At 40.4% G+C, this 24,666-nt stretch overlaps 2 protein-coding genes and 1 long non-coding RNA gene across 5 annotated transcripts in view; 1 reads left to right on the top strand and 2 right to left on the bottom strand.

Annotated features, from left to right (window-relative positions):
• The window catches only part of DNAJB6 (DnaJ heat shock protein family (Hsp40) member B6), a 56,053-nt gene extending 55,211 nt beyond the window's left edge, over positions 1–842 (bottom strand). The window contains exon 1 of one of the 2 annotated variants that reach the window (XM_053942679.1): positions 727–842. The gene's annotated coding sequence lies outside the window, so the exon portion shown is untranslated. The remainder of the gene's footprint in view (positions 1–726) is intronic. The other variant, XM_053942705.1, reaches the window with a different exon arrangement.
• On the top strand, positions 124–3,214 carry LOC128788019 (uncharacterized). The gene is made up of 3 exons (XR_008430931.1): positions 124–321; positions 1,443–2,620; positions 2,727–3,214. It is a non-coding gene; the product is annotated as an uncharacterized LOC128788019 (long non-coding RNA).
• A 4,774-nt stretch (positions 3,215–7,988) lies between these two features.
• Positions 7,989–24,666, bottom strand: part of UBE3C (ubiquitin protein ligase E3C) — a 71,898-nt gene continuing 55,220 nt past the window's right edge. For both annotated transcript variants that reach the window (XM_053942939.1, XM_053942948.1), the window contains 5 exons: positions 24,058–24,270; positions 16,882–17,070; positions 16,718–16,784; positions 15,741–15,871; positions 7,989–12,616 (listed from right to left, as the gene is read on the bottom strand). In XM_053942939.1, the coding sequence (XP_053798914.1) occupies positions 12,446–12,616; positions 15,741–15,871; positions 16,718–16,784; positions 16,882–17,070; positions 24,058–24,270 (771 nt within the window). In that variant the 3' untranslated portion in view covers positions 7,989–12,445. The remainder of the gene's footprint in view (positions 12,617–15,740; positions 15,872–16,717; positions 16,785–16,881; positions 17,071–24,057; positions 24,271–24,666) is intronic.

The following is a 24,666-nucleotide window of genomic DNA, read 5'->3' as shown; positions in this document are numbered from 1 at the left end:
TCCCTTAACCACAAACCCATCCAGCGCCACATCCAGGTGCTCCCAAACACCCCCAAGGATGGTGACTCCAACACCGCCCTAGGCAACCTATTCCAGTGGCTGACCACCCTAAACGTGAAATATTTTTTACATTATCAAATCTGAATCTCCCCACGGGTCTCATCTTAAGGCCATTTCCTCTGGTCCTCGCACTGCAGGCATGGCCAAGGAGTCCGGCCCGCAGCTCGCTGCCATCTCCTTTCAGGGACTTGTAGAGAAAAGGAGAACACAATAACGCTCGCAAGCCGCCGAGGCAGTACCCTGACAAAAAGATAGGACAAGGTCTGTTTAACGGAACGAGGCTCGCCCTCGTACCCTGGGAACTGACACCACTGTGAGCAAGGAATGGAAAACCCGAATTTTTTTTTCTGCCTTGCGGCGAACGGGCGGCAGCGCGGGCTGGGACCGAACGTCCCGGGATTTGTCCCGCTCCGAGTGCCGGGGGGAGCCCTGGGCAGCCGCTCCCTCCCCGAGCTCCCCGAGCTCCCCGCCAAGGCCGGGCAGAGCCCCCGCGGCACCCGGGGCCGATCCACCACTGCGGGGCCTGCGCCGGCCGCGCCGCGAGGCCCCGCTACCAGGGACGCCGCTGCCGAGCACCGCGGCCCGGCCAAGCGCCCGCTCTCCGCTGCCCCTGCCTCCCGCAGGGCCGCGGCCGGGCAGCCCCGGGCCCGTCCGCCCCGCACTCACCCGCCGGTGGCTCCTCGGCGCGGCCGCCGCTCCCCTCCCGCCGCTCCCGCCGGGACAAACGGCAGCGGCCGCAAACAGGAAGCGCAGCCAGCGCGCGCCGTCACTTCCGCCCCGCCGCTTCCGGAAGTTTCTCGAACGGCCCCGCCGGGTGTCCCGTGTGAGCGGAGAGCGCCCCCTGCCGGCAGCCGGCCGCGCTGCGCCGGGCCGGGGGCAAGGCGGGGCGGGGTTTATGGCTTGTGGGGGCGTGGCTTCCTGTGGGCAGGGGCGGGGCTCCCCGGGGCAGGGGCGGGGCTCCCTGAGGGCAGGGGCGGGGCTCCCTGAGGGCAGGGGCGGGGCTCCCCGGGGCAGGGGCGGGGCTCCCTGAGGGCAGGGCTCCGGGCGGGGCGGGGTCGGTGTGTGTTTGTGCACCGCGCTGTTTTAACGTGCACAAAATGTTTCGACCAGCCACGTGTGCTCCCTGCTCCACAGAATCACAGCGTGTCCAGTGGGCAGGATGGTGTTCAGTCATAGGCTGGACTCTCAGAGGTTTTTTGCAACCTAATTGACGATGTGATTTTGTGGAGCAATGCCCAGGTGTGCAGCCGAGGGGAAAGGAAAAAAGAAAAATAATAATGTTAAGAAACATTCTTTGAATAGCTGAGTTTGCCTGCTAGAAGTGAGATGACAAAAATTCTTCCCCTTTTGTGTCTTTACTCTCAAAAACTGGGGGTGCCAAGAGCATGGACCAGGCTCTCCTCGGTGGCACCCAGCAACAGGAGATGAGGCAGTGGGCAGAAACTGATGCACAGAAACTCCACCTGAACATGAGGAAGAATTTCTTTACTGTACAGGTGACCGTGCACTGGAACAGACTGCCCAGAGGAGCTGTGGAGTCTCCCTCACTGGATATTCCAGAACCATCTGAACACAATCCTGTGCCATGTGCTCTGTGGTGACCCTGCTTGAGCAGGGAGGTTGGACCAGATAGACCCTTCCAGCCTGACCCATTCTGGGATTCTGTGAGGGGAAATGCAAAAAGTGATGGCTGGGTGTGGTGCTGTAGGAAAAGGTGAAAAAACAATAATTTTAAGAAACATTCTTTGAATAGATGAGTTTGGATATTCAAGGTGAGATATCAAATTTTTTCTCCCTTGTGTGTTTAAGTTGTAGTCTCAAAAGTTGTAACTCTGGCACACAGTTCCTCTGAGGTCAGATTCCTCTCCATGCATGTAGCACCTGAACAGAGCCCTGCACTGGGTGAATGTATTGGAGCATCCTTTGTGTTATATTCAAGTATGTGGCTTTCTGAGTGCCATGGCTGAGAGCAAAGTATAGGGCAGAAAAGTTATTATTCTATTTTTAAAATATGGACTTCATCCATGCTTTAAATTGCTGTAAAATTATATTTCTTGCCCCTTATTTAAAAAGTAGAGGCGTTAATTTATAGATCACCAAAGTGAAGTTAGAGAGTTCCAATGCCTAAAATGTATCCTTCCCAAATAAAGTCAATTAAAAGGCTACTCATTATTTAGGAAGTGTTTGTGTAGGAGTGGGGTCAGTTCAAAAAGACAAAAGCCAGCTTGGAATAAGGCAGAAGAAAAACTAAAACAAATCAATAAGACAACTAGTAGGACAACCCTAAGTATAGGCTTGGTGCTTTGGGGAAATGCAAGCTTCAAAAGAAATATTGTTGATTGTTGACGCTAAGTTGTGGTTGTGGAAACAATTCTTCAAAATTAGAGCAGAGAGACACCTCACTCCATTATTAGTTTCTCATCAGCAAGTCGCTGTGAAGTCCAAGTTGTTGGTCCACTTGAAAAGAAAAAACCCAAAGGATTAGTAGGTTAGACTGGCTTTTCCTCATGGGTGACGTTCGGACCTCAGAGGATTCACAGCCTGGCAAATGCAAAGGCAGGTCAGTACTGTGAGGTGTGGGAGGAGACCATACAAAATTTTGATTTAATCCTTTAAACATTTCTTGTTCTTGAAATAATGGTTTTCCTCCAACCCTTCATTACCAGTTACAGGGGAGAAAAAAAGTGAAGAGTCCTAAAACCTGAGCTGCAGTAAACAAGACAGAAGTTGCACAAGGAAGTCTCTTTGCTTTAATAATTTAAAGAGCAGATTTTATATTTACAGTTAAAGCATGATGGATGCCAACCATAAAACTTTCTGTTTAGCCAAGCAAACAGAACATGGCAGAGAAACATGATTCCATATGGAACTAGAGGGTTGGAATCAAAACACTGCCTGCATCAATGCAACCAGGACCATGGCTTCTTTAACACAATTGTTATCATTACATAAATCTGCCCAGCTATTTTCTAACACTGTTCTGACTCTAAACAGCATAGCCCCGTTTTAGCATCCTTCAGATATAGGATTAATATTTGGGAAGGCTTAGAGACCAATTTTGCATTTGGAGAAAGGAAGGTATGAGAAGGTAAAGTGCCTGCTCATAGCTGAGGGCAGGGCAGTTTGGCATTTTCTACAGCAAAACACTGAGAATGTTAATAAATGTTTCCTAACAAAGTTATAGATGAAAACAAAATAAAATAATTATTTTTTTTTAAATAAAAAATATTTTTTAGTTGGTTTATGCTTGTCTTTGAAGAAGATATGAAGACATTTCCCAAGACTTCTCAGAAGGGGCAGTTTACAGAGCCACCAATTACAAATATCACTTATTAGGGCACCTCTTTTTTTTAAACTTATGATCATTGATAGCTCAGATTATCTCTAATACTGAACAACAAGAATTATTTACTTTTTTAAAGTTTGCTCAAACTGTGCACACGAGATTTCATTTTCTGTTCTCTGTTACAGGGAAAGGCAGGTGATTTCAATTAAAATAGCACGTGGCAAAGCCCACCAGAAGAGGTACTGCAGGGAATACTGAAGCACATGCATGCAGGATTGCCCTAATTGAACTTTACATGGCTGGTGATTGCCCAGCCCTCTGATTTGTCTGGGTCTTTGCAGGGCCTCTCTTCCCTCAAGGGAGTCAGCAACTCCTCCCAGTTTAGTGTCCTTGGCAAACTTAGTATCCAAGTCATGCATCCATGAGGACGTTGAAGAGCACAGGGCTGAGGCTGGGCCCTGTGGAACCCCACCAGGGACAGGACACCAGCCTGCTGTAACCCCATCCACTGTAACCCTTTGTGCTGACCCGGGAGCCAAACGCTCAGCCATCCCATGATGTGTTTATCCAGCTGTGTGCTGGACATTTTGTACAGAAGGATCCTGGGAGAGACAGTATTGAATGTTTTACTGAAATCCAAAAGGATTGCATAACTGGCTCATTAACATTTTTAATTAGTTCTATTTATAGGACTAATAAAACTGAAAAGCTTTTAGATTCAGAACACCTTCAAAGGTATTTGCAGAAGTATGAAGTCAAAGTGTTCTGTTTTTATGGCTTGCTGCTTGCAGCAGAAGCCTGGAGTACTGTGTTAAGGGACATTAAATCCGATGTTGCTGGCAGAGCATCAACATTCCAATAACAAAAGAAGGTCTGGTGGGTCCGTTAAAGCTGGTATCAGAGATCCAGGCTGATATCCAAGTGCTGAGTCACTGAGTCAGAGTAAAGCTGCTATCAAAGAATCTTAATTGTTTAAGAACTTTCAGCTCTCCTCTGGGAACATGAGAGAAAGGTCTGGTCACCTCACCCAACTTCAGCTGTCTCAAACATCCAGTTTGAGGCCATTGACTGTGAAGAGAGAGGAGGAGAGGGCACCTCCAGGGCACACTTCCTTCCACCCTCTTTGGAGATGTGTTTCAGTACAGAAGGAACCGCCCACCAGAGCTCTGTCCCAGGGCTGCCTTTTCTCCCCAAGTGCCACCTCACAGATGCCTGAAGTTAAGTGAGATGAATTCAGGCCTAACTGGTAGCTATAACTTAATGATGGAAATCATGTGGCAGCATTCCAGGAGGTATTGGCAATTCACATAGTTCCCAGATTCTTTTTTTAAACCATCTTTTATGATTTATAGAGGTCAATTATATAAAGCCCATCAGAACACAAGAAATGCTTAAAAATGCTGCATTAGAGAGACATTAATATGAATCCTCCTGAGGTGGTAATGGCTGTAGCCTTCCCAGCCTGCTGCTCTGCCCTGCTGCTTAATGCATCCCGTTTTTCTATTTACAGATTTACAGATTCTATTTTTGGTGTTAACAAAGAATATGAGCATATGTATCAAAGACTGTTCTCATGTCATCTAATTATAGTACTGCTGGCAAAGTAATTCTGGAAAGTGCCACTTAATTAAATATAAGTATTAACTTTTTCCTGATAGTTTATCAGAAACAATTAGGCTTGAAATATGTGCAATACACCTAGAGTTTAAAACTTTCACTAGAAGCATTAAAAGCACAAAATAACCCATTTTCCCTTGCATTCTCCAGTGTTTTCCTGCTGAACACAACCTCAGTTTTCATCTGTACAGTGTGTTTAGGTAATCTAGAAGCTGCAAGTTTAGCTGGACTCCTCTTTGTGTACAAAAACCTGAGCTAAGTGAATGCTTTTGAAAGTGGTTAAATCACTTCAGCATAGTTGATGTTTTTTGCCAATTCCTCCTGAAATATCAGATGTATTTTGCTGATTATTTGGGGTCTGCACACAACAACCCAGGAACTATTGGGGCAGTCAGACTATCTCACGGCTTATGCCAAGTGCTTATTCTTTGCAAGGAGAGCTTGATCAGCATTTATGTTCATTAACTTGATCAGGGATATGCTTTTTTGTCCATGTGACAATGTGAAATATTAGTTAATTCCATGTAATTTTTCATCAATAGCCAGATAGATCTACCAGGTAATTATACCTAAAGTATCTCTGCAGAACTTTGAGCTCTACTGCTTTTTTTGCCTGAAAAGTGAAGAGGGGAAAAAAGGAAAACAGAGCTGTAATGAAAATAATTCTTAAGTAAAGATACAAGGGCTAAAAGAAACAATTCCTTCAGAAGGTTTGTTTGACAACATACAGCAAAACTACATAGCAACTGAGGAGAGATGCTTTTCCCAGGTCTAACATTTGGGCAAGCAGCAGTAGCAGGAGGATCTGAAATAACACCATCTGGTGAATGCCTGTTTCTTTCTTCAGCAATCAAGAACTATGTGTAACTATAAACAAGGAATAAAATAGAAATAATGCAAAACTACTTTTCAGTTAAATGTTACACAGAATGAACAAACAGCTGCTCTGGGAATGCAGAAAAGAATGATGTTAAATATAGTAGGAAATCTGAGCACGCTGCTCCTATAAATACATGAACCAACTTTGCACACAGAATTTATGATTCTGCAGAGCTGTGGACATGGAAGCTTAGTCCAAGACTGGAGAGCAACTATTCTGGCAATAAATGTAGCAACGATTTAACCATGACACAAGACGAGCTCATCCCTTGACAGTGTGAAATCAAGCTGCAGGACATCTGTGCCTGCCTTTATGTCCCATTTTTTGCCAGTCAGAATTCCTAGGTTTCTCCTGTTTGACTGTCTGATGTGATTTGCTGAATTCTGGACTACTCACCTTCAGAAGACAGTCAAAATACAGGAGTTTGCACAAGAGGTTGCACTTCGGTGTTTGATACTGTTGGTGGCAGAAGCAAATATACATTTAGATGATTTAACATTAGTCCTATGGTTTTTATATCAATGTTTAGCATCCTATCTATAAAATTTTGTGAAAATAATTCAGAGCTCAGTTTTTACCAAGTCTGCTATTTTACACTGATAAGAGATTTGCAAAATCCTTGAAAAGTCAAAGCAGCACTAGAAGTTGAAAAAGCAAAGCCACAAAATCTTAAATCCAACCTTACCTGGTAAGTGCCACTGATTAACAACCACAGGAATCTGACAAGGAAAAGACTTACTGTCACTTAACTCAGTCCCCAGTCACATCAACGTCCACAAAAGGTATTTTAAAGATGCTGCTGGGGTCACTAACAAGGCAGAGAAAGATGATTAAGGTTTTGGAGGCTGTGTCATACGAGGACAGGCTGAGAGAGCTGATGTTCAGCCTGGAGAAGGCTCAGATTCCTTAGTACTGCCCCACAGGACAAGAGGCAAGGGGCACAAACTGGAATGCAAGAAATGTGTTTAAACCTGATTAAAAAGGTTTTATTGTAAAGTTAATTGCACACTGAAAACAGATTGCCCAGAGAAATTGTGGATTCTCCATCCAAGAAGACATTCAGAACTCCACAGGTGAAGATCTTGCAACCTGCTGTAGGTGACCCTGCTTTGAGCTGGGGGTTGGAAGAGGTGATCTCCAGACATTCCTCCTGACTTCAGCTATTCTGTGTTCTCTCTAATGGATTCAATTTGTGTAACTTCACGATCACTTCTTGTCTTGTTTTGTCTCTCTACACACATGAGAAATTTAATCCCCTTTTCAGACTATCAGATACATACTGAAAAACAGCTCAGATACATGGGCATTTGTGTTTTTATTAATGTTACAAATTAGGAAATGCCCTACAAGAGGAGTTTTCTGTAGTTTTATGTCTACCACATTTTTAGTAGCAGGTAAGCTGAAGAATATATGCTGCCATTTCTAAACATTTAAAAATAAATATGCACAATACTAACTTTATAAATATTAAAGTAGAACTAGAAGTGTATTTAGCAATAAAAATAATAAATAAGCAAAGGGAAGCAGGTAAGTCTAATTATCAAAGGAGATAAAACGAAATTGCACCTTTAAATGAGCCCACATGTGCTAGAATTCCAGAAGCAGCTGAAAGAGATATTTTTGTATTTGCTGAAGAGTAGCATCTTCACTATCAATTACAACTTCTCAGACTTCTATCCATGGAGTTTTATTCTTTCCAAAGATTCTGAACATCTTTCTACAAATCAGAGCAAGTGCATTGTTTGAAAGACACCCTGAAACACAGGTAAACCTCAGAGTTGCAGCTTCCTTGGTAGAGTCGGAAATCACAGCTTGAAAGCTGAAGGGTATGAACCATCCCAAAGCAGAACCATAGGAATGTTTAGTTTGGAAAACAGTGATGACTGAGTCCAGCCATTAACCCAGCACTGCCCATGCCACCACTGAACCAAGTCCCTCAGTGACACATCTCCAAGAATTTTAAATTCCTCCGTGAATGGTGACTCCATCACTGCCTTGGGTGGCCAGTTCCAACAGTACTACCTTCAAGACCAACAAGCAGTTAATATTACATGCTTTTAGAACCTATTTAGTACCATCAGTTTTCAGTTTTTAACAAGAGAATGCCCAATTTACTGCAAAAAATGGAAGAGTGTTTCTGCAGAGTTTCAAGAAAACTCAACTTATTTTATTCACAAAAAGCAGAAGTCAATAAAAATATAGATATCCTGATCAATTTTACACACCATGTTCATTTCTTCTCTCCTTCACTGACAGGCAAAAGCATAATGAAAAAAAGTAACAAGCATTTACATCACAAACCATTATTAACACAGATGGATGTATATGAGCAAATATTACAGGTCCAACAAACATTCCTTTTTTTTTCTTTTTTTTTTTTTTTTTTTCTGTGCTGTCATGTTTTTCAGTGGTGGTAAGAATATGTGCTGTCTCACTGATATTTAACTAACAGTTTTTAGTAGAAACTGAAATGTATGAACTCACTGCACTCAATGTGTTTTCTCTGAATTCCAAACCCCTTTATATGATTAAATGAGGATGTTTGTGCTATATTACTCAAGTGATGCCAAAAAACAAAAAGTCAACATTGCTAGTAACAGAATCAGGAAGCTCGGGTCTTATTATTTTTATGGAGCACCTCCCCAAAAAATACCTGAAGATATCCTCCTCATTCAAATCAAACTCCTGTCAGCTCAGTGTTTACACAGGGAACTGGAGGAAAATCTTTCCTCTTTTGAAGATATATAAATGTTCCCTTGAAATCAGTTTTGTAACATTTATAAAAGTCTGGCTTTCATGACCATGATAGAAGACAACAGAGATTAAAGACAAGGCCAATTATTCCTGGTTTGGTTTGCTGTGCTTTATTGTTTTTTAAATCCACCTAATACGCCTGAACTCCCATCTGGAAAAACTCTCATTGAAAGAAAGAGACCAAGTGCTAATTTTATTTCTTTATTCCACTTTTAACACCTTTGAACTTTGTAGAGATGAAAAATTTGTGAACTCTTCCATCATACAGACCTTGACAAAAATGTTTGTAGAACATGTTACAAAATTACAAACCCAAACCTACTTGAAAACAAAAACCAATCAGAAAATGCTTGCTTTTTCAAAAAGCAAGTACTGAACTAGGCGGAAGAAACACTGTAGTACAGAAACTTACTTTATGGAAGGGTTGTCTTGTACAGAAACCAACCCCAAATTCGTAATTATTACTGCTGTAATTCTGATGATCAAATCTACAATAAAATTTCAGGTTGCCTGCATGCAGAGTGCTCCTGCCTCTGCCTACCTAAGCCCCACAAGCATCACCACCGGGGGACAGTTTGCTTTTCTTTTAAAATCCAGAAAATCCAGTTTCATAGAGAAACAATTGTTGCTACGTAAGTGCTACAAGAGATCATTTCAACCCCCCTGCTCCTCAGGACATTACTGTTACCTCTCACACCTTTATCTCCTGCTCCTTAAACTATCCAGCAACAGATCATTGAAAAGCAGGAACTTGTGCTTCATCCTGCCTGTCTGAAAACAGCTGGCAGAGCTGGAAGCACTGGTTGCCAAAGGAAAGCCCCACTCTCCTCTCACTGCAGCCTGGATTCTGAAGGTGGTGAAGCTGCACAGACCTGCAGCCTGTGCAGAGTGAAATACAACTGCTCTGATGCCCTGCCTGTGCCAGCGTCACACTTCGTGTACAGGATACACGAACATCACCGAGTGCTGCAGAACGAAGAAATAAAACATCTGAGTACTGTCAGCAAACTCAAGTTCTCTCCTGAAGGTTTCTGCAGCTCTGTGATTGCTGCAATTACAGCTCTGTGTAAGTCACACTTCCCCCAGCCTACCCTCCCTGTGGCACCCTCTGCTCTCCTGGCCACAGACAGCAATAGTGGGCACTGGCTCCTTTTCAAAAGCACAAAGTGGACAGTACCAGTCACCAGTACTTGGCATGACTCCAACACAATCTTCAAAATACAAATATTTAATAGAAAAATTTAATTTAATTTTACAAAATACAGATACAACACTACTCAATGTAGCAAAATAATGGAATTGAAAAATAATTTCAAAATATTTAAAGCATTAGGTTCTAAAATAAATAATGCTATCTAAAAGAAGTGTTCAGGTTTTGCAATTAGGAGGAGGCAGTTTCACTATTACTGATCTCTTCAACTTCTTTACAAGTTTCATAATTTATGTAGAAAAATATACAAGAAAAGAATTTGGGATAAAGAATAGGTTGAGCATGTAATATTTAACATAAGTAAAAAGCCTAAAGCAAAACCAAAAAGAAAACCAATCATTTTATTTCTGTACATCAAGACTACAAATAGTATTTTAACACTTCATTTATTACCCAAATTAAGAAATTATACATTTTTATATGGTTACTAGTAAACATCTTAAAACCACTCAGTTTCCCCACATTTAAAAGGATATTGCTGGTTACTGCTTATTAAATAGGAAATCCAGCAGAGTTTCCAGTAACAGCAAAGTATTTTTTTGCATAAGAGCTGAATACAAATTTGATTGTAATTTTTGATGATTTAAAATATAGAAGTGAAGTTCAGAGGGATGGACTGATGAATCTTACAGTCTGAACTATAATTCCTTTTCTAAACTCACTGGAGTTTGCATACGAAACCCTACAATGTGCCTACTATTGGAGGATCAGCTCCTTCCATATGAGAGCAGTTTTTTACCCAGATATCAAATTATATTAAGCAGCATATTCCCACTTACTTTTCTCAGCAGAAATACTGCAGGGAAATGGATATAAAAGCTGTTTAATCACAAAAAAAGGTTAATTTGTTTACTGTCTACAGCACACATATGGCATTTAAGATGGAAAGAAATGATAGGGAAAAGGAATGTGAACACCACAGGCTTCAAATATAAAAGATAAAGCCTGATAACTTTGGTTCAAGTAACTTTAATAATTATTACATGTATATTTTTCCAAAGTGGTGATTTCTATATGTACTGTATGCAATAGGAGACTGATTCATTTAAAACCAACCAACCAATCAACAAACCTGTACAGGCACAAAAGACAGAAACAGGACAGAAAAAACCTGGAAAGTCACATCCATTCAGAACAGTGTCCAAGTGATAATGATGCAGCAAAGGTTGAACTTAAAATAATGCAAATCCATTTTCTTCCAAGTGTTTCAGAAAGCACAAATGAAATACTACACCCATTTTATCTCAGTGTCTATCATTTTGAGGGAAGGCAGTATAAAACAAAATCAGTTCTGCATAACTATCATAGAATCATGGACTATGCTGAGTTGGAAGGGGTTGATCAGGATCATCCAGTCCAACTCCTGGTCCTGCACAGGACACCCCAAGAATCACAGCAGGTGTCTGAGAGCGTTGTTCAAACGCTTCTCGAACTCTGGCAGACGTGGGGCTGTGACCACTGCCCTGGGGAGCCTGGTCAGTGCCCAGCCACCCTCTGGGTGAGAAACCATTTCATGATACCCAATCTGAACCTTCCCCAGTCCAGTTCCACGCTGTTCCTCAAGTCTCATCACTGTCACCACAGAGCAGAGATCAGTGCCTGCCTCTCCTCTTCCCCTCATGAGGAGTTGTTACTGCAGTGAGGTCTCCCCTCAGTCTCCTCCAGGCTGAACAGACCAAGTGACCTCAGCCCCTCCTCACACCGCTTCCCCTCCAGGCCCTTCACCACCCTCATGGCCTCCTCTGGATGCTCTCTAATGGCTCAATGTCTTCTTTATATTGTGGCACCAAAAACTGCCCTCAGCACTCGAGGTGAGGCTGCCCCAGTGCACAGCAGAGGGGACAATCCCCTCCCTTGCCCAGCTGGCCAAGCTGGGCCTGATGCCCCCAGGACAGGGCTGGCCCTCCTGGCTGCCAGAGCGCTGCTGGCTCGTGTTCAACTTGGCATCAACCAGGACCCCCAGGTCCCTTTCCACAGCTGCTCTCCAGCCTCTCATTCCCCAGTCTGTCCACACAGCCAGGGCTGCCCTGTCCCAGGTGCAGAACTCAGCACTTGCCCTGGTTGAATTTCATATGGTTGGGGACTGCCCATCTCTCTATGATTTGTAAACAACTCTACAATAAAAGTTAGGATGTCAGGTTGTCAGAAATGAGCATTTTCATCCTCTCAGTTCTAGGATATCTGCAAACATCTGCTTGCCTTCCTTCTAAAAGATTAATTACAGGATGTTAGCCCTGTCTCATCCCAATGCACCGCACAGTACACAACTTTATTGCCAGTTTGCAAAATTATTTTTGTTTGAACAGCACAAAGCCAAAGCTTCATCTTTGGTTAATTTCACTGAGATATCACTGTTCTTTAAATGTGCTCTTTCTTCACATAAACACAGAAATCAGCCACGCTGCACACAGCATTCATTGTTTTGAGTCATAAAGCAGTGTCAATGCAATATTCAGTAATGGAAGCTAACTAAGAAATCGTGTTTAGAAATGAAACCTATTTGAGGGCATTTGGTAAGACACAAGAGCTGCAGAAATGTAGACAGAATTCCCTTAAAACTGCTTGGGTATGGGTGCTGCTTATAGAGTAGGCACTGGTTCGTTCTTCTGCAGATCATCCGGATAAGCATGGGTTGGACTCAGCTGAGTTCAAATCCAGCAGCACATTCAATGGCATAGAGGAGCTTGCTTCGCATCAGGTTCTCGTCATAAAACTCGGGCAGCTTCAGCAAGTTCATGCAGGTACTGGCAGTAGGCAGCCTGTCTAAATCAGATCCTCCGTTGTGAATGCAAAATGCAGGATATAACTCCTGAAGATGCAACCAAGACAAAAAACAATCACATATCAAAAAAAGGTATACAAGCCAAAATCTACCCTGCAGCAGCTGGCACACATCTCTACAAAGTAAATCACTAGATGAAAATCTGTCACAATGACACTCAAATGGCATTTCTTTCATTCCTCATACCACCAAAACCACTCCTGAATTATGTAGTGTCTCCCTCTGCCTTGTCTCAACAAGATCCACTAATTTAGAATACACAAAGCAATTTATGTGATTCTAAGGAAAATATAATGACTTGCTATTGTTCATACAGTCTATGGTACAAGTGTACAATGTTACACAAACATAATATCAATGTGCATAGTGAGTCTGTAATGATAAAAACCTGTCAAACCCTGATGATTATTCTGATGTGTTAACTACTGATCTGAAGAACACACTTTAAAGGTATTTTGTATGTAGTATTTAATTGTTTTAATATAATCTCTTTTATCTTCTTCCAGAAAGTAGTACAGTGAAAAATATATTTATTTGTTATATCCAAATCACCGCTTTTGCTGGCAAGACAGTATTCATTTTATCAAAAGCTTGCCTGAGGTAAAAAAGTTCTGATTTTAGAAACTGGAAAAAAATTCCAGCTTCAAAGGCAAAAGGTCAATGAGATTCTAAGCTAAATTATTGTTCAAATGGAGGCCTTAAAAGTATTTCATGGCTAAAATGTTGCATTTTTAGTGTTCCTTTCAAAATGCTAATTGAATTCCCTGACTCTAGCTTTAAAAATGGAAAAATGGAGTTCTAAATTGAAATGTCATGCCAAGGGCACCATTTGTTGCATAATTAAATACTGTACAGCGGGAAACTGCAATAGTTTGGAAGGGAAAAGTATCATCAATTTATTATGTGACCTGATTGAAACTTAACAATTTTCAACCACACTTTAATGATTTTTTTTTTGTCTGTAACAATCACATTTATTAAACTTATTAAACTTTAATTAGCTTTAGTAAATGTTATTCTGAACCTGACTCTGGCAATGAAAGCTGAAAATTTTTTAATTATCAAAGCTAGACAATGTTATCTATAAGCTATGACCGTCAAGATATTTCCTAATCTTAAATCAACATGCACTAACTTAAAGAAAACATGCTGATCCCACAATATAATGCATACACAGAAAACTTCAGAGTGAGAACCAGAAATACACAGAAAACTTCAGAGTGAGAACCAAAAATTGTGTTTCTGTCAGAAAAATACAGCCCACACACTGAAGTGCAAAAAAATGTTGAAGACTGTTTGTGTTCATGTCTCCCATCAACATAAACACGTTCTCATGCTTACTTGGCTGGTAATACTCAGCACTCCTGCACCTTCCAAGCTCCAAACGATGCACTGCCATGGGCTACCAAGACATTCCTGCTGATGACAATACCAGTCACCCACTGCCTTTTCTGGCAGACACTTGCTGGCAAGCCCCTGGTTTGGAGGTAAATCCCTGTTTACAAGTCCTGCTGCAGCTACCATGGCTGAGGTCCCGCTCTGAGCTGCCCAGCAGAGCGGCTCGAACGCCCTCTCAGCTGCTTTCCTCTGCCAACACTGCTGCATGTGGCTGAGAATGCAAGCCCTTTGTACAGTGAATTCATCTTTGAACTCACTGCTTTCATGCTGCAAAATCTGGTGACTAATTTGCTTCCATTTTTTCCTAGCCATGTCTGTTACAGGCAGTTTGTGGCCCATCTCCCAAATGAACACACAAACTGCAGCTTTCCACATTTAGCTTCTTTCAAGTGTGTCACTGTCAGCCTTAATATTTTTAGACTTTTGATTCACTTCCTCCATCTCTTCAAATGTCACACCGGATACCTCAAAGCTGGGTACCTACATCTGCATTTCCTCCTCTCCCCTTGAAACTAAAGAGGATGACAACAAATGGGAACTTCTGCTTACTTGGTTTCCCAGCTGTTTCCCAATTCTCCCTTTCTAATGTGACTGATATGCACTGTTCTATCTTGGTCTCATCCTGGAGTTTTCCAATTGCTCTGCCTGCTGTCCTGTAAAATCCTATTTATTGTTACAGTACTGTACAGTGATATTTGCATGGACGTGGGGGGTTCAGGAGAAAGGCCTGCATTCCTTTTAAATAAGGAATCACATAAATCAATAGACAAATACCAGAGACAGGATTCATGTGATTCAACAGCCATGTCCATTGTCTCCATATCCATATCTATGGACACTCTTTACTGTTAAAGGGGATGTGGTTAGCATGTTTTGGGGAGTCTGAGACATGACTCATTTCATTCTGAAGCTGACACATGGAACAGCCAGACCAATTACCAACTGAAAGTTGGCAATCCAGCTCCAATCCTAGATGTCTATAAAAGGAGTGCAGCTGAGCTATAGACTACAGATACTGAAGATGGAGGATGTTGCCCATCCACATGGTAACACCACCACACAGCACTGAATGTTCCCACATTTTAGAGGAAATTATGTGATGGCTGGTTCTTAGCCAAAATTTTGCAGTCCACTAAAATTCATGGGTAGAACAACTCCAGAATTTAGTTTCAAAATGTCTTCACCTTGCCTTGGCCTCTTTTTAGTTTTATCAATAATACAGAAAATTTTCATACTTAAGCTCTCCTGTAAAAAGCAATCTGGAGACTGCAGCTAAATATTTTGCTGCTAAGGGTAATGAGCTGTGAGCTACAAGCAAATAAATGGGAATTAGAAGAAAATACACATCCTGCTTCAAATGGCTCATTTAAGAGTATCAAATTTAATAACTGCTTTTATATCCTAAATTCTCTTTTGCCTGACTTAGAAGACACTAGGCTTAACTCAACCTGTTGTTTGAAATTGGTAGCAACTCTCCTGCACATGAAATGGCAGCAAGGATCTTCCATCACACACAGCAAGTGCTCTAATCAGTGGTTTACAGGCTTATCAAATTTCACAGTTAAAACAGAAAACAACAGAACACTTCATTACATATTTTAAAACTGTACTTATTAGACATGCAAATGCAAACATTGAAGCTGTTTCTGTAGTTACGGATGAGTATTCTCAAATTGTAGATTCCTAGACAAGAAAAAATTGGACCAACATCCACAGCATTTCTAAAAGCTTGCCAGGAAGTCAGAGGAAATACCTTAAACCCCAGAAGAGGTGGTCGAGAACAGCTCGTCACAAATTTGAGGAGTTTGCGTTTCTCTTCATCAGTGAAGCTTTCTACAACCCTCCAAAATATTTTAATTACAGGATGGTCTGCTGTGTAGCCACCTGAAAAGAGATTGAAATTATTTACAGCTAGAATAGTTTTATGTAAGAAATAAATTCTACAGAAAACCTAGCATCAATCTTGAAGGTTTGGGGAAAGTATTATATCCAACAGGCTTGTATTGCTAACTTCCACTACCTACAGATCTGTCATCACTGCAATTTCAGTTTCATTGCTTACCTATAGCTACTATATCCCTCTGCTTCTTAAATGCGGTTTTCTTCACTGAAGCCTATTTTAAATTAATTTTATTTAGTTTAGCATTTAGCTAGTAACTGCAGATTATTGCCTTTCACTCCAAGAGTGTGCAAAATCTGCAATACCCGGGATGTTATGGAATGAATCCATTTACCCTGATGAGGTAAGCCCAGATGAGAACTGATTATTTGGTAGCTACTTTTTGATTACATTCACAATCAATGCAGGGGACAAAAGAAGTAAGATACCTTGCATTTCTCACAAGGAAAATAGATGATTTCTCTCTTCAGACTGTCTGAAAAATTGTAAGTATCTAAATGATGTAGTAGAAACTACTATCCCAAAGTAATTTGCAGACTTATTTTCAGATCAATCAGACACAGTCAGTGACTAATTTTAATTCAGAAAAGAAACACCCTCAAATTATCTAGCTATAAACTTGCATTTAAGCATGTGAATAAACTAAACTGTGTATTTCAATTTCCCACCATTTATAAAATTGGGTTGTAATTTTAGCCAATTTTCTGAATTTGGCCAAAGGTAACAAGAATGACCCTGCAACTTTTTCTTAAAAGGTAGGATAAAAAGCATGTTCAGTTATTCCCAAGTTAGTCAGAATAGATTTTTTTACTTAAGCAAAATATGCTTACCTGAATAGTTTGTGAAAGATTTAAGGTCATCCAAACTGATAGGAACTTGTGCACCAGAAGTCAGAACCTAACAGCAAAGAAAATCAGACCATTACAATACAGGCAGAAATCAGCAATTATTTCTGTTTGGAGCAATTGCTTTGTGCAGCTTCAAGCAGAGGTACCTGTATTTCCTGCTGATCAAACATCCGGAGCCACTCGAGGTTCACCACGTTGGCCAGCCCCTGGCGGAAGGCCAGGCAGTGCTGGCGGATCTGTTTGTTCAGCCTGTAGTCTGCCACCAGATGGATGTACGCGATCCGGTTGGCGCTGGTGACGGGAATGTCCTTTCCACCTGGCTTCAGCTCGACCACCTACAAACACAGCCATTCTCATCACCTGGCAAACTGCACCTCTGTGCTCTGACTGTGAAATGGGGCTGCAGAACATTCTAGTCAGTGACGTATCTGTTTGAAGTTGGCTAGAATACAGTCGGGAATATTCACCTCAAAGGAGATAGAAGATTATGAGGAGCTGCAAAGGTAGGTGTTTTTTCTGGTTATGGGTAAGAGCACATTCTGTGCACCCAGACCTGCAGCTGCCAATGCAGCTCATCACACAGCCCCATGGTTTATCATCAGAAAACTGGATTAGGCAAGCTGTGCTTCACTGGCTGGGCTCTTCCCCAACTGCCGCTGGTGAATTCTGCAGGGTCACATTATGGTAAAAGCAATGTCTGCTGAGTCAAAATTCAAAGTCTGACACAAACCTGATTTTCCAAATGCTCAGCATTCACAATTCATCCTGTGGAAAATGTCCTGTTATACATACTCAGTATATTCAATGAAAGTAAAAAAACTAACCAAACAAATCAAGCCTAATTATTTTTCTGCTGGCAACCTCAACTTTTGTCCTTCAAGTATACCAACGTACCTCAGTATGGGAGAGTTTTTAAAGAAAAAACCCAAAACTAAAGATACTGTACTTGCATTAAGATATAAACCAGGTTCAAAGATGGCTGTTATTAGAACACTATAGGCCATCATATATTCTACTCTTTACTACATGAGGTTAATTTTATTAAGCAGCAGCCCAACTGGAAGGTATTATTAGAGTACTTAAGAACTTAAAAAACCTAAAAAGCTGAAATACCATCACCTTCTGAACTCTTCCAAACACTGTTGGGTTTTTTTTGTACACTCTGGAGTCAGCAATTTCTTCATTTAAACCAACAGGGCATTTCAGTATGTGGTAATGATGGCATCTTTGGAGTACAGAGAATTAAACATATGAATAGCTTCTTTTCTAACATGCTACCTAATACTGTGAGCTGTTCTTGTCCTAAGCAAAATGTGTAAAATAGTATGATTAAAAATGCACTGTGCTTTTGAGCATTCAGGTTTTTTCTTGATTCATAGCTCTTTAAGGCAAAAGGAACCATTAAGATCTATGAATTCTGACCTCCCAGATAACCCAGGCCAGAGGATTCTGTCTAGAGATTCCTGTATGTAACTCCATAAATCCACAGATGAGTTAGAACACATTTTTAGAGACGTGCAATCCTGTGATGGTGTATATACCAATTTCTTTGATAAGCTACCACAGCCTGAATTACAATAGGTGTTAAAAATATGTCTTACTTCCCACTTTAATCCTTAAGCTGCAAGTTTCTGGCTTTTGTTAGTTCCTACAGTAAAAAAACTCATTAATACTCCACCATGCCTGCGTGCAGGTACTGATAATGTTTAAACCCTACTCCTGCAAGAGTTAAGCAAAAGCAAAGTGCCAGTGTAGGTGACACCATTTCACACCCTGCACACATTATCTTGTTCTCTTTGACAAGAACCAGGGACACAAGAATCAGGAGGGCTCTCTCTGGGATCCACCCATCATAGCACCTGGCCTGGGACACAGCCAGGGATCATTTCAGAGGGTACAGGCCAGTGCCTGGGGCCGCTGGCTGGCCTGAGGGTGAGGGTATTTCTACTGGTAAAGTCCACGTGGAGTATTAATAGAAGTGTGGGACATGTTCCATACCATAGTGCAAACAGCTGATGAGAAGGGGCCCCTGCACTGCTGAGCTCTCTGTGTTTCATCCACTGTAGTAATTTTACTACTGTTGCTGGAAAGTTAATCATCAGATTAATCCAATTATTGACAAGAAACATTCTAATTTTCACTTCAAATTCAATGGGTAAAGTTTCTTCATACCCACTGTCCTTATTTCAGAGCTTAATCAGCTCTTTCCTTCCCCCTCAAATATATCCATGATGTATTACTTAAGGGCAGCAACTTCATTAATCTTCCCAGAGACTTTTACATGGAACTAAAGACAGTTCTTTTAATTTCCTCCTATAAAATACCTTTTACAAAGCCTAACAAGACCAGAACACTTTCTATTACTTCTAAAATTCTTGTCCTCTTTAGCTTTACAATATCAGAGCAACCAGTGATGTTCCACATGAACAGATCAGTGTTGTGACCTCAATATTACCTAATACTTCACTATCTGCCCACTTACAAACCTTCTCTACTTGTTTTGCAGAACTGCAGAATCCCTTGGGTTTTTGACACCATTTAATACAGTCCCTCTCTCTGAGGTATCGACACACTGAATTAGATCATAGTGAAGTGCATGGAAGTGTATTTGTATCACCTAACTCAAGCATCTCTTATGGACACCAACAACACACTAATAGATATCATTCCATGTGCATACAACAATTTCTGTGAGCTCAGTATTTACACTAAAAGATGCTTGAACTGACCTCCTTCCTAAAACAGCCAAAGGGAACTACTGGCAGGGTGTTCTAGAAAACTTCTGTATTTTAAGATTCATCCCAGCACTAGGTGAAGTAAAATGTCTGACCTTCCCTGCAAGCCAGCAAACAGAAATCAGGACACAGATTAATTTACATCTGCATTGTAATAGCACTGGCTCCAGAATGCTGTAGGGATGTCAGAAAAGCTGTATTCATTCTAGAATAAAAAGCTATTCTCTCCCCATAAAGTTCTTCCTTCAAAACAAAGAAAAAAAAAAGGCATTGCACTCTTTCTGACCGCTATTTTTAGAAAACAGGACAAAGCTGATTTGTTGTTATTTTTTAAAATCCTATTATTCCTTTCATTTTTGTATTTTTAAGCAGCAAATATTGATTTCTGATCTAGCAACATTTCTGTAGCTCCCCTTCCTCCCCAAAGCCCTGCACTGCCACAAGTACAGGTACAGTTAAGTGCATTTCCTGGGGTCTTCCAGAGACCAAATTATCCATTTTCAGAGTTTGTCAGTGTGAGGTTAATTTTACCACTGTTGTGTCAAAGTATCATCCAAGACCAAAACAAAAGGGATAACAGAATACAAATAACAAATATATTATGCCAAAAAGACTAAGAAGAATGTAAAACAGAAAACAGTAATACTTGGTAAGCATAAAACTAAAGTTAGATGCACTCAGTGTTTTCATGGCATTAAAGTAACTATTGTAAAATTCTCACTTAATTCTAAAAGTCAGGAATGATTGTTGAAGAGTTCCTTCTCAAAAAGGCCATTGCACAACTTAATAGATCATAAACACTTTATAAGCTTCATTTTTATTTTATCCATCCAGTCTTGGCCACTAGATGGGGCAAGACAATAACCCAGGTTACTCGGGATGGCCACACGAGGATACTACACCCCGTGTCATCTTTCTACTCTGCAGATCTAAGTTTAAACAAACAAACAAAAAGCATTTTAACTTGGTTCATAATCAAAATCGCATGTACTAAAGGCAATCAAACCATAGATAAAATTTAGGTAAGTATTCAGATTGTTCAGACAAATTTGATTCCCTACTCACAAAGTGCATCTTCAAAATGAAGGGGAAAAATCAGAAGGGGACAGAAAAGCCTCATATGAAGACGTAAGACACGTCATCCCTTCACAGAATCACAGAACCTCCAGTGCAATTTCATACAGCTCTTACAGATATTCAAGAACTCCTACAAGATGAGAATCTTTTATCTTTTCTCTTGGGCTCTGATCACTTTTGTTCACATCACCCCTACAGATTTTCCCCATTTTGAAAAGAAGTCAATCAAGTTTTTTTTCCTTTCCTGTCATCTGCCTTCCAGAGGTTCATGCAGGAGTTCCAGGTAAGAGATTGCATATGAATGCCTAAGAATGCATTTTCTGTAAGTGTTATGAGTCTGTCTGAGAAGGCTCAGCCTCAGCTTAATTACTCTGCTGCTGAAAAACCTCTAAAATCAGCCAGCTAAGCCACTATATCCTAGTAAAGAAGTTGTCAAGACAGAAACTTTCAAAACTCTTTTTAAGGCTCCAAAGTTCTCCCCCAAAGAAATTTAAAAGCAAAGAACTCCCCTTTGGTGAGTCAGCATATTTTCAATGACAGCAATGGCATTCACACCTGTTTAAAAAGCACAAGGTATTCCAAAACCAAGTTCTGTATGTTATGGATTTCACAGAAACTGCTGCCATATATATCATAGTGCTGCTCTGTGGATTTGTGCTTTTACACTTTATTTATGGAATCTTCTGATCACATTCAATTTGTGATCCATGTAATCTCAAGTATCAGTGTTTGAGACTGATACTCTCAAGCAGAGTTTCTGGAGTACAGCAGCCAACATTTCTGAAGGAAGAGGAATGAGGATATACATCTCCCTCTTGCCCTGGACAGCCACAAAACTTGCCTTCCTCACTGAAAGAAGGGGAGGGAGAAGGGTCTGAGAAGGTATTTTCTTGAATTTGCTAACCTTATTCTTACAGACCTTTCAAAACCATCTCATCTACAAGATAAAAGGAAAAACTAAATCAATATACAGACCTGTAACCACAGGCTGACCTCCTCTGAGACTTTGCTACTGGCCACCATTTTCTGCAGGAGATCCAACAGCTGAAATGCAGGCTGGTATCACTGCATTAGATAGATCTTTATCAAAAGCTATTTGGGGTTGGAAGATAAGGTTGATGGCACAGCTCCCCTAATTAGCAGGTCTAATGTGCAAATTATTAAGTACCTTTTTCAACTTCTGGTGAATGCACTTTGACAATAGTTTAATGGGGTCTAAAAGCACATTACAGGATTGGAATCAATACACTGATAATAGAATTTCTACCTTCTACTACTGACAGAAGCAATAGAGCCCCTTTTCAATGTGTCTTTCATTGCAGATAATGCTTCTGTGGCACAATTGGTGGATGGACACTGTCATGAGCAGAGCTATTTACAATGATAGATTTATGATGCATTTATTGGGCACTAATTTATTAAACACTAAAGTGGTTGTTTAGCTGAAAACTACATACAATGTACATTCAACATAAGGAGTGCAAATTAAGCTCTTTTCTCAAAGTGAATTAGCTTTACCTTGGCACAATCAATTACTATGCAATGGTTACAAGTCAAATAGAAGATAAAATGTATTTATCCATATGAGGTTTATTAAGGTAATGAAATGAAGTAAACAAAGGGACTTGTTGCATTGAAAGGCAGAAGACAGTGACAAGAACCAATGGGTTCTGTTGTACTACACCTAACAGGCAGTGAGCCTCATAAAAAGATGGCTGATACTTTGTGGGTAAAATGTTCTCTCTTGAAGTATAAAAACAGCAAACCAGCATCAGAATATTTATTTTAACTTACATTTCATCTTATTACTCAGCAATTCACTAATATATTAAATCTTCCTTTTAAAGTTAATGCCAAACAACTACAAATCAGAAGTCTTGAAAATAGCAACCATAGCCCTCATTTTAGTATCTAAATTGGATTTGTGTTAGCTGTGACCAATAAAGCTATTACTTTAAGCAGAATTAAATAAATAGTTTTAGAATTCAGACTTTCCCCCCCACTGTTAAAAATCCCAGGTAATACTGGAAACACCATTTGGTGTGTTTTGCTCCCTAGAACCCAAACTCTGGGTGCTACAGACCTCAGTTCAGTACCAGCACACGGTACAGGCACTCCAAGAATGTGCTTTTGGAGAAGTTTTGTGCTAAGATGTGTTCTATATCACATCTTTATCTCAAGTTTTTTGAGTGTTTTTCTAAAGCCAGTGCAGGTCAGATGTTTTCATATAGGGAGTATAATCCATGGAGGAAAATAACATATGGCACATGTTTAATATTAAATGTAACTTCTATCAGGCAACTCTTCTTTAGTGTGCTTTAGGAAACCCAAATCTGAGGGTACTATTTTAAAACTTAATCCAAACCAGATTTTATGATCTTCCAAAATGACAGGAAACTGATGACAGAAGAGTAAGATAAAATCCAAGCCCGACACTGTTCAAGCAGAAGTCTTGGCCAGCAAACTTGCCATGACTTAAGCAGCCTCAGAGAATTCAAGTTCCCAATTTCCAGGAGAGGTTACTGCATCTCAGTGGTGCTGCTGCTCTGGAGATGTGCAGAGTCTTGGCCCCCCTGAGCAGCAAACCCAGAGCACTGCTCACCCCCTCCTGGAGTCTCTGTTTCTGCCTCACAACAGGAGGCTGAATTCAAATGTTGCTGCTCATCACAATGTGGTCAGGTCTACCTTTTTCATCCAATTATATGTCATAATCAAGTGTAAGTTTGAAATCCTCAAAACTGAAAGAGGAAGCATGACAAAAGACTTTACCTAGGAGGTTACCTGCATTAGCACACTAAGGCAGGCTTTTAGAGCTCTAGTGACATTTATTTTCTACTATGAGTGATCCTTAATAGACACAACAGAGCAAATAAAAGATGTAATCAAATTATATGGTGCAACTGCATTAAAAACTCAGACTTAAGGACTGCTTTTCAGAAGCACTGAACACCATTTATCCCCTCTGACTAATCTGGTATCTCAAACCTTAAAAAAAAGGGCAGGGGGTAAAAAAAAAAAATTGAGATTGGTCAAACTTCAGGCTCTCTTACTTTGAAAATTACAGACAAAGGAGACAATGCTTATCTCACAATAAAGGGTCTTTACTATCAGGATTATTTAAAACCTCTCTAACTGCTAACTGTAATTCTAAAACCAGGCAGTACTTCTGCAGTTTACACATCATCTAAATGTTGCTATTATTATAAGTGCAATTGAAGATACAACATATTTTTGTTCAAGAGACATTCTCAGGCAATAGACCTTTATATGTATGACTGTTAGAAAATAATCACTGCAGTTTACTCCTTAAAAGACCAGACCTTTAAGTAACCATCAAAACAATAACAGAGTTATTCTCTACTCCAAATATTGAGTCAGAATCACAACTGATGCCTCACAGCACCTTTAACAGTTGCTTCCCATCACATAGAAATTAAAAAATTAGTTAGTAGGGATAGTAAAGATTCATCAGTCATAGATTAAAGAAAAAAAACTCAAAGCCATTCTTACCTGCGCTTCCCCAAGGTCATTATTGACCACGGTGAAGTTTAGTCCAAGTTCTTCCACATCCCCTTCATAGCTCTTTAGAAAAAGCAAATTTTTGTACATTTCTGGGTCTAGTGAAGCTAAGTGATGAATGTCAACATCAGCACTCGTCCCTAATAATTTTGAGAGGAAAAAACTAGCAAATGGCAGCTCCACCAGCATATTTTCATAAAGAGCCTGAAAAATAAAGCAATTAAAACACATTAGATTTTATTGTAATACACGCAGGAATTCAGAAGGTTATTGTCTATTTTCAACTTTTGAGTAATTCAGTCTTAATTTGGAGCCTGAGTAGGTTCTTCTGGCATGGAAATAGCTCAAATATTGCACAAATTTAAAAATATTCATCCAAAATTTGAAATGTGAATGTTTTTGTGAAATACCAAGATCCCAAGTCTCACAAATTAATTATGTTGTGTTTTAAAATGCAAGGTCATTGTTTATTTGTCATTACTCCTTATCCAAATTGCATTTATTTTCAGGAAAAGCAAGGTTTGCTAAAGGACAAAGCAACTGCATCAAGAATGTCTTGCAAAGTAAGTTTACACCTCTACTTCCATTAGCACCATCACA

Source organism: Vidua chalybeata, chromosome 1 (genome assembly GCF_026979565.1).
Source record: "Vidua chalybeata isolate OUT-0048 chromosome 1, bVidCha1 merged haplotype, whole genome shotgun sequence".
Classification (NCBI taxonomy): Eukaryota; Metazoa; Chordata; class Aves; order Passeriformes; family Viduidae; genus Vidua; species Vidua chalybeata.
Note: the sequence above shows the minus strand (reverse complement) of the source record. Positions and strands in the feature narration are given on the sequence as shown.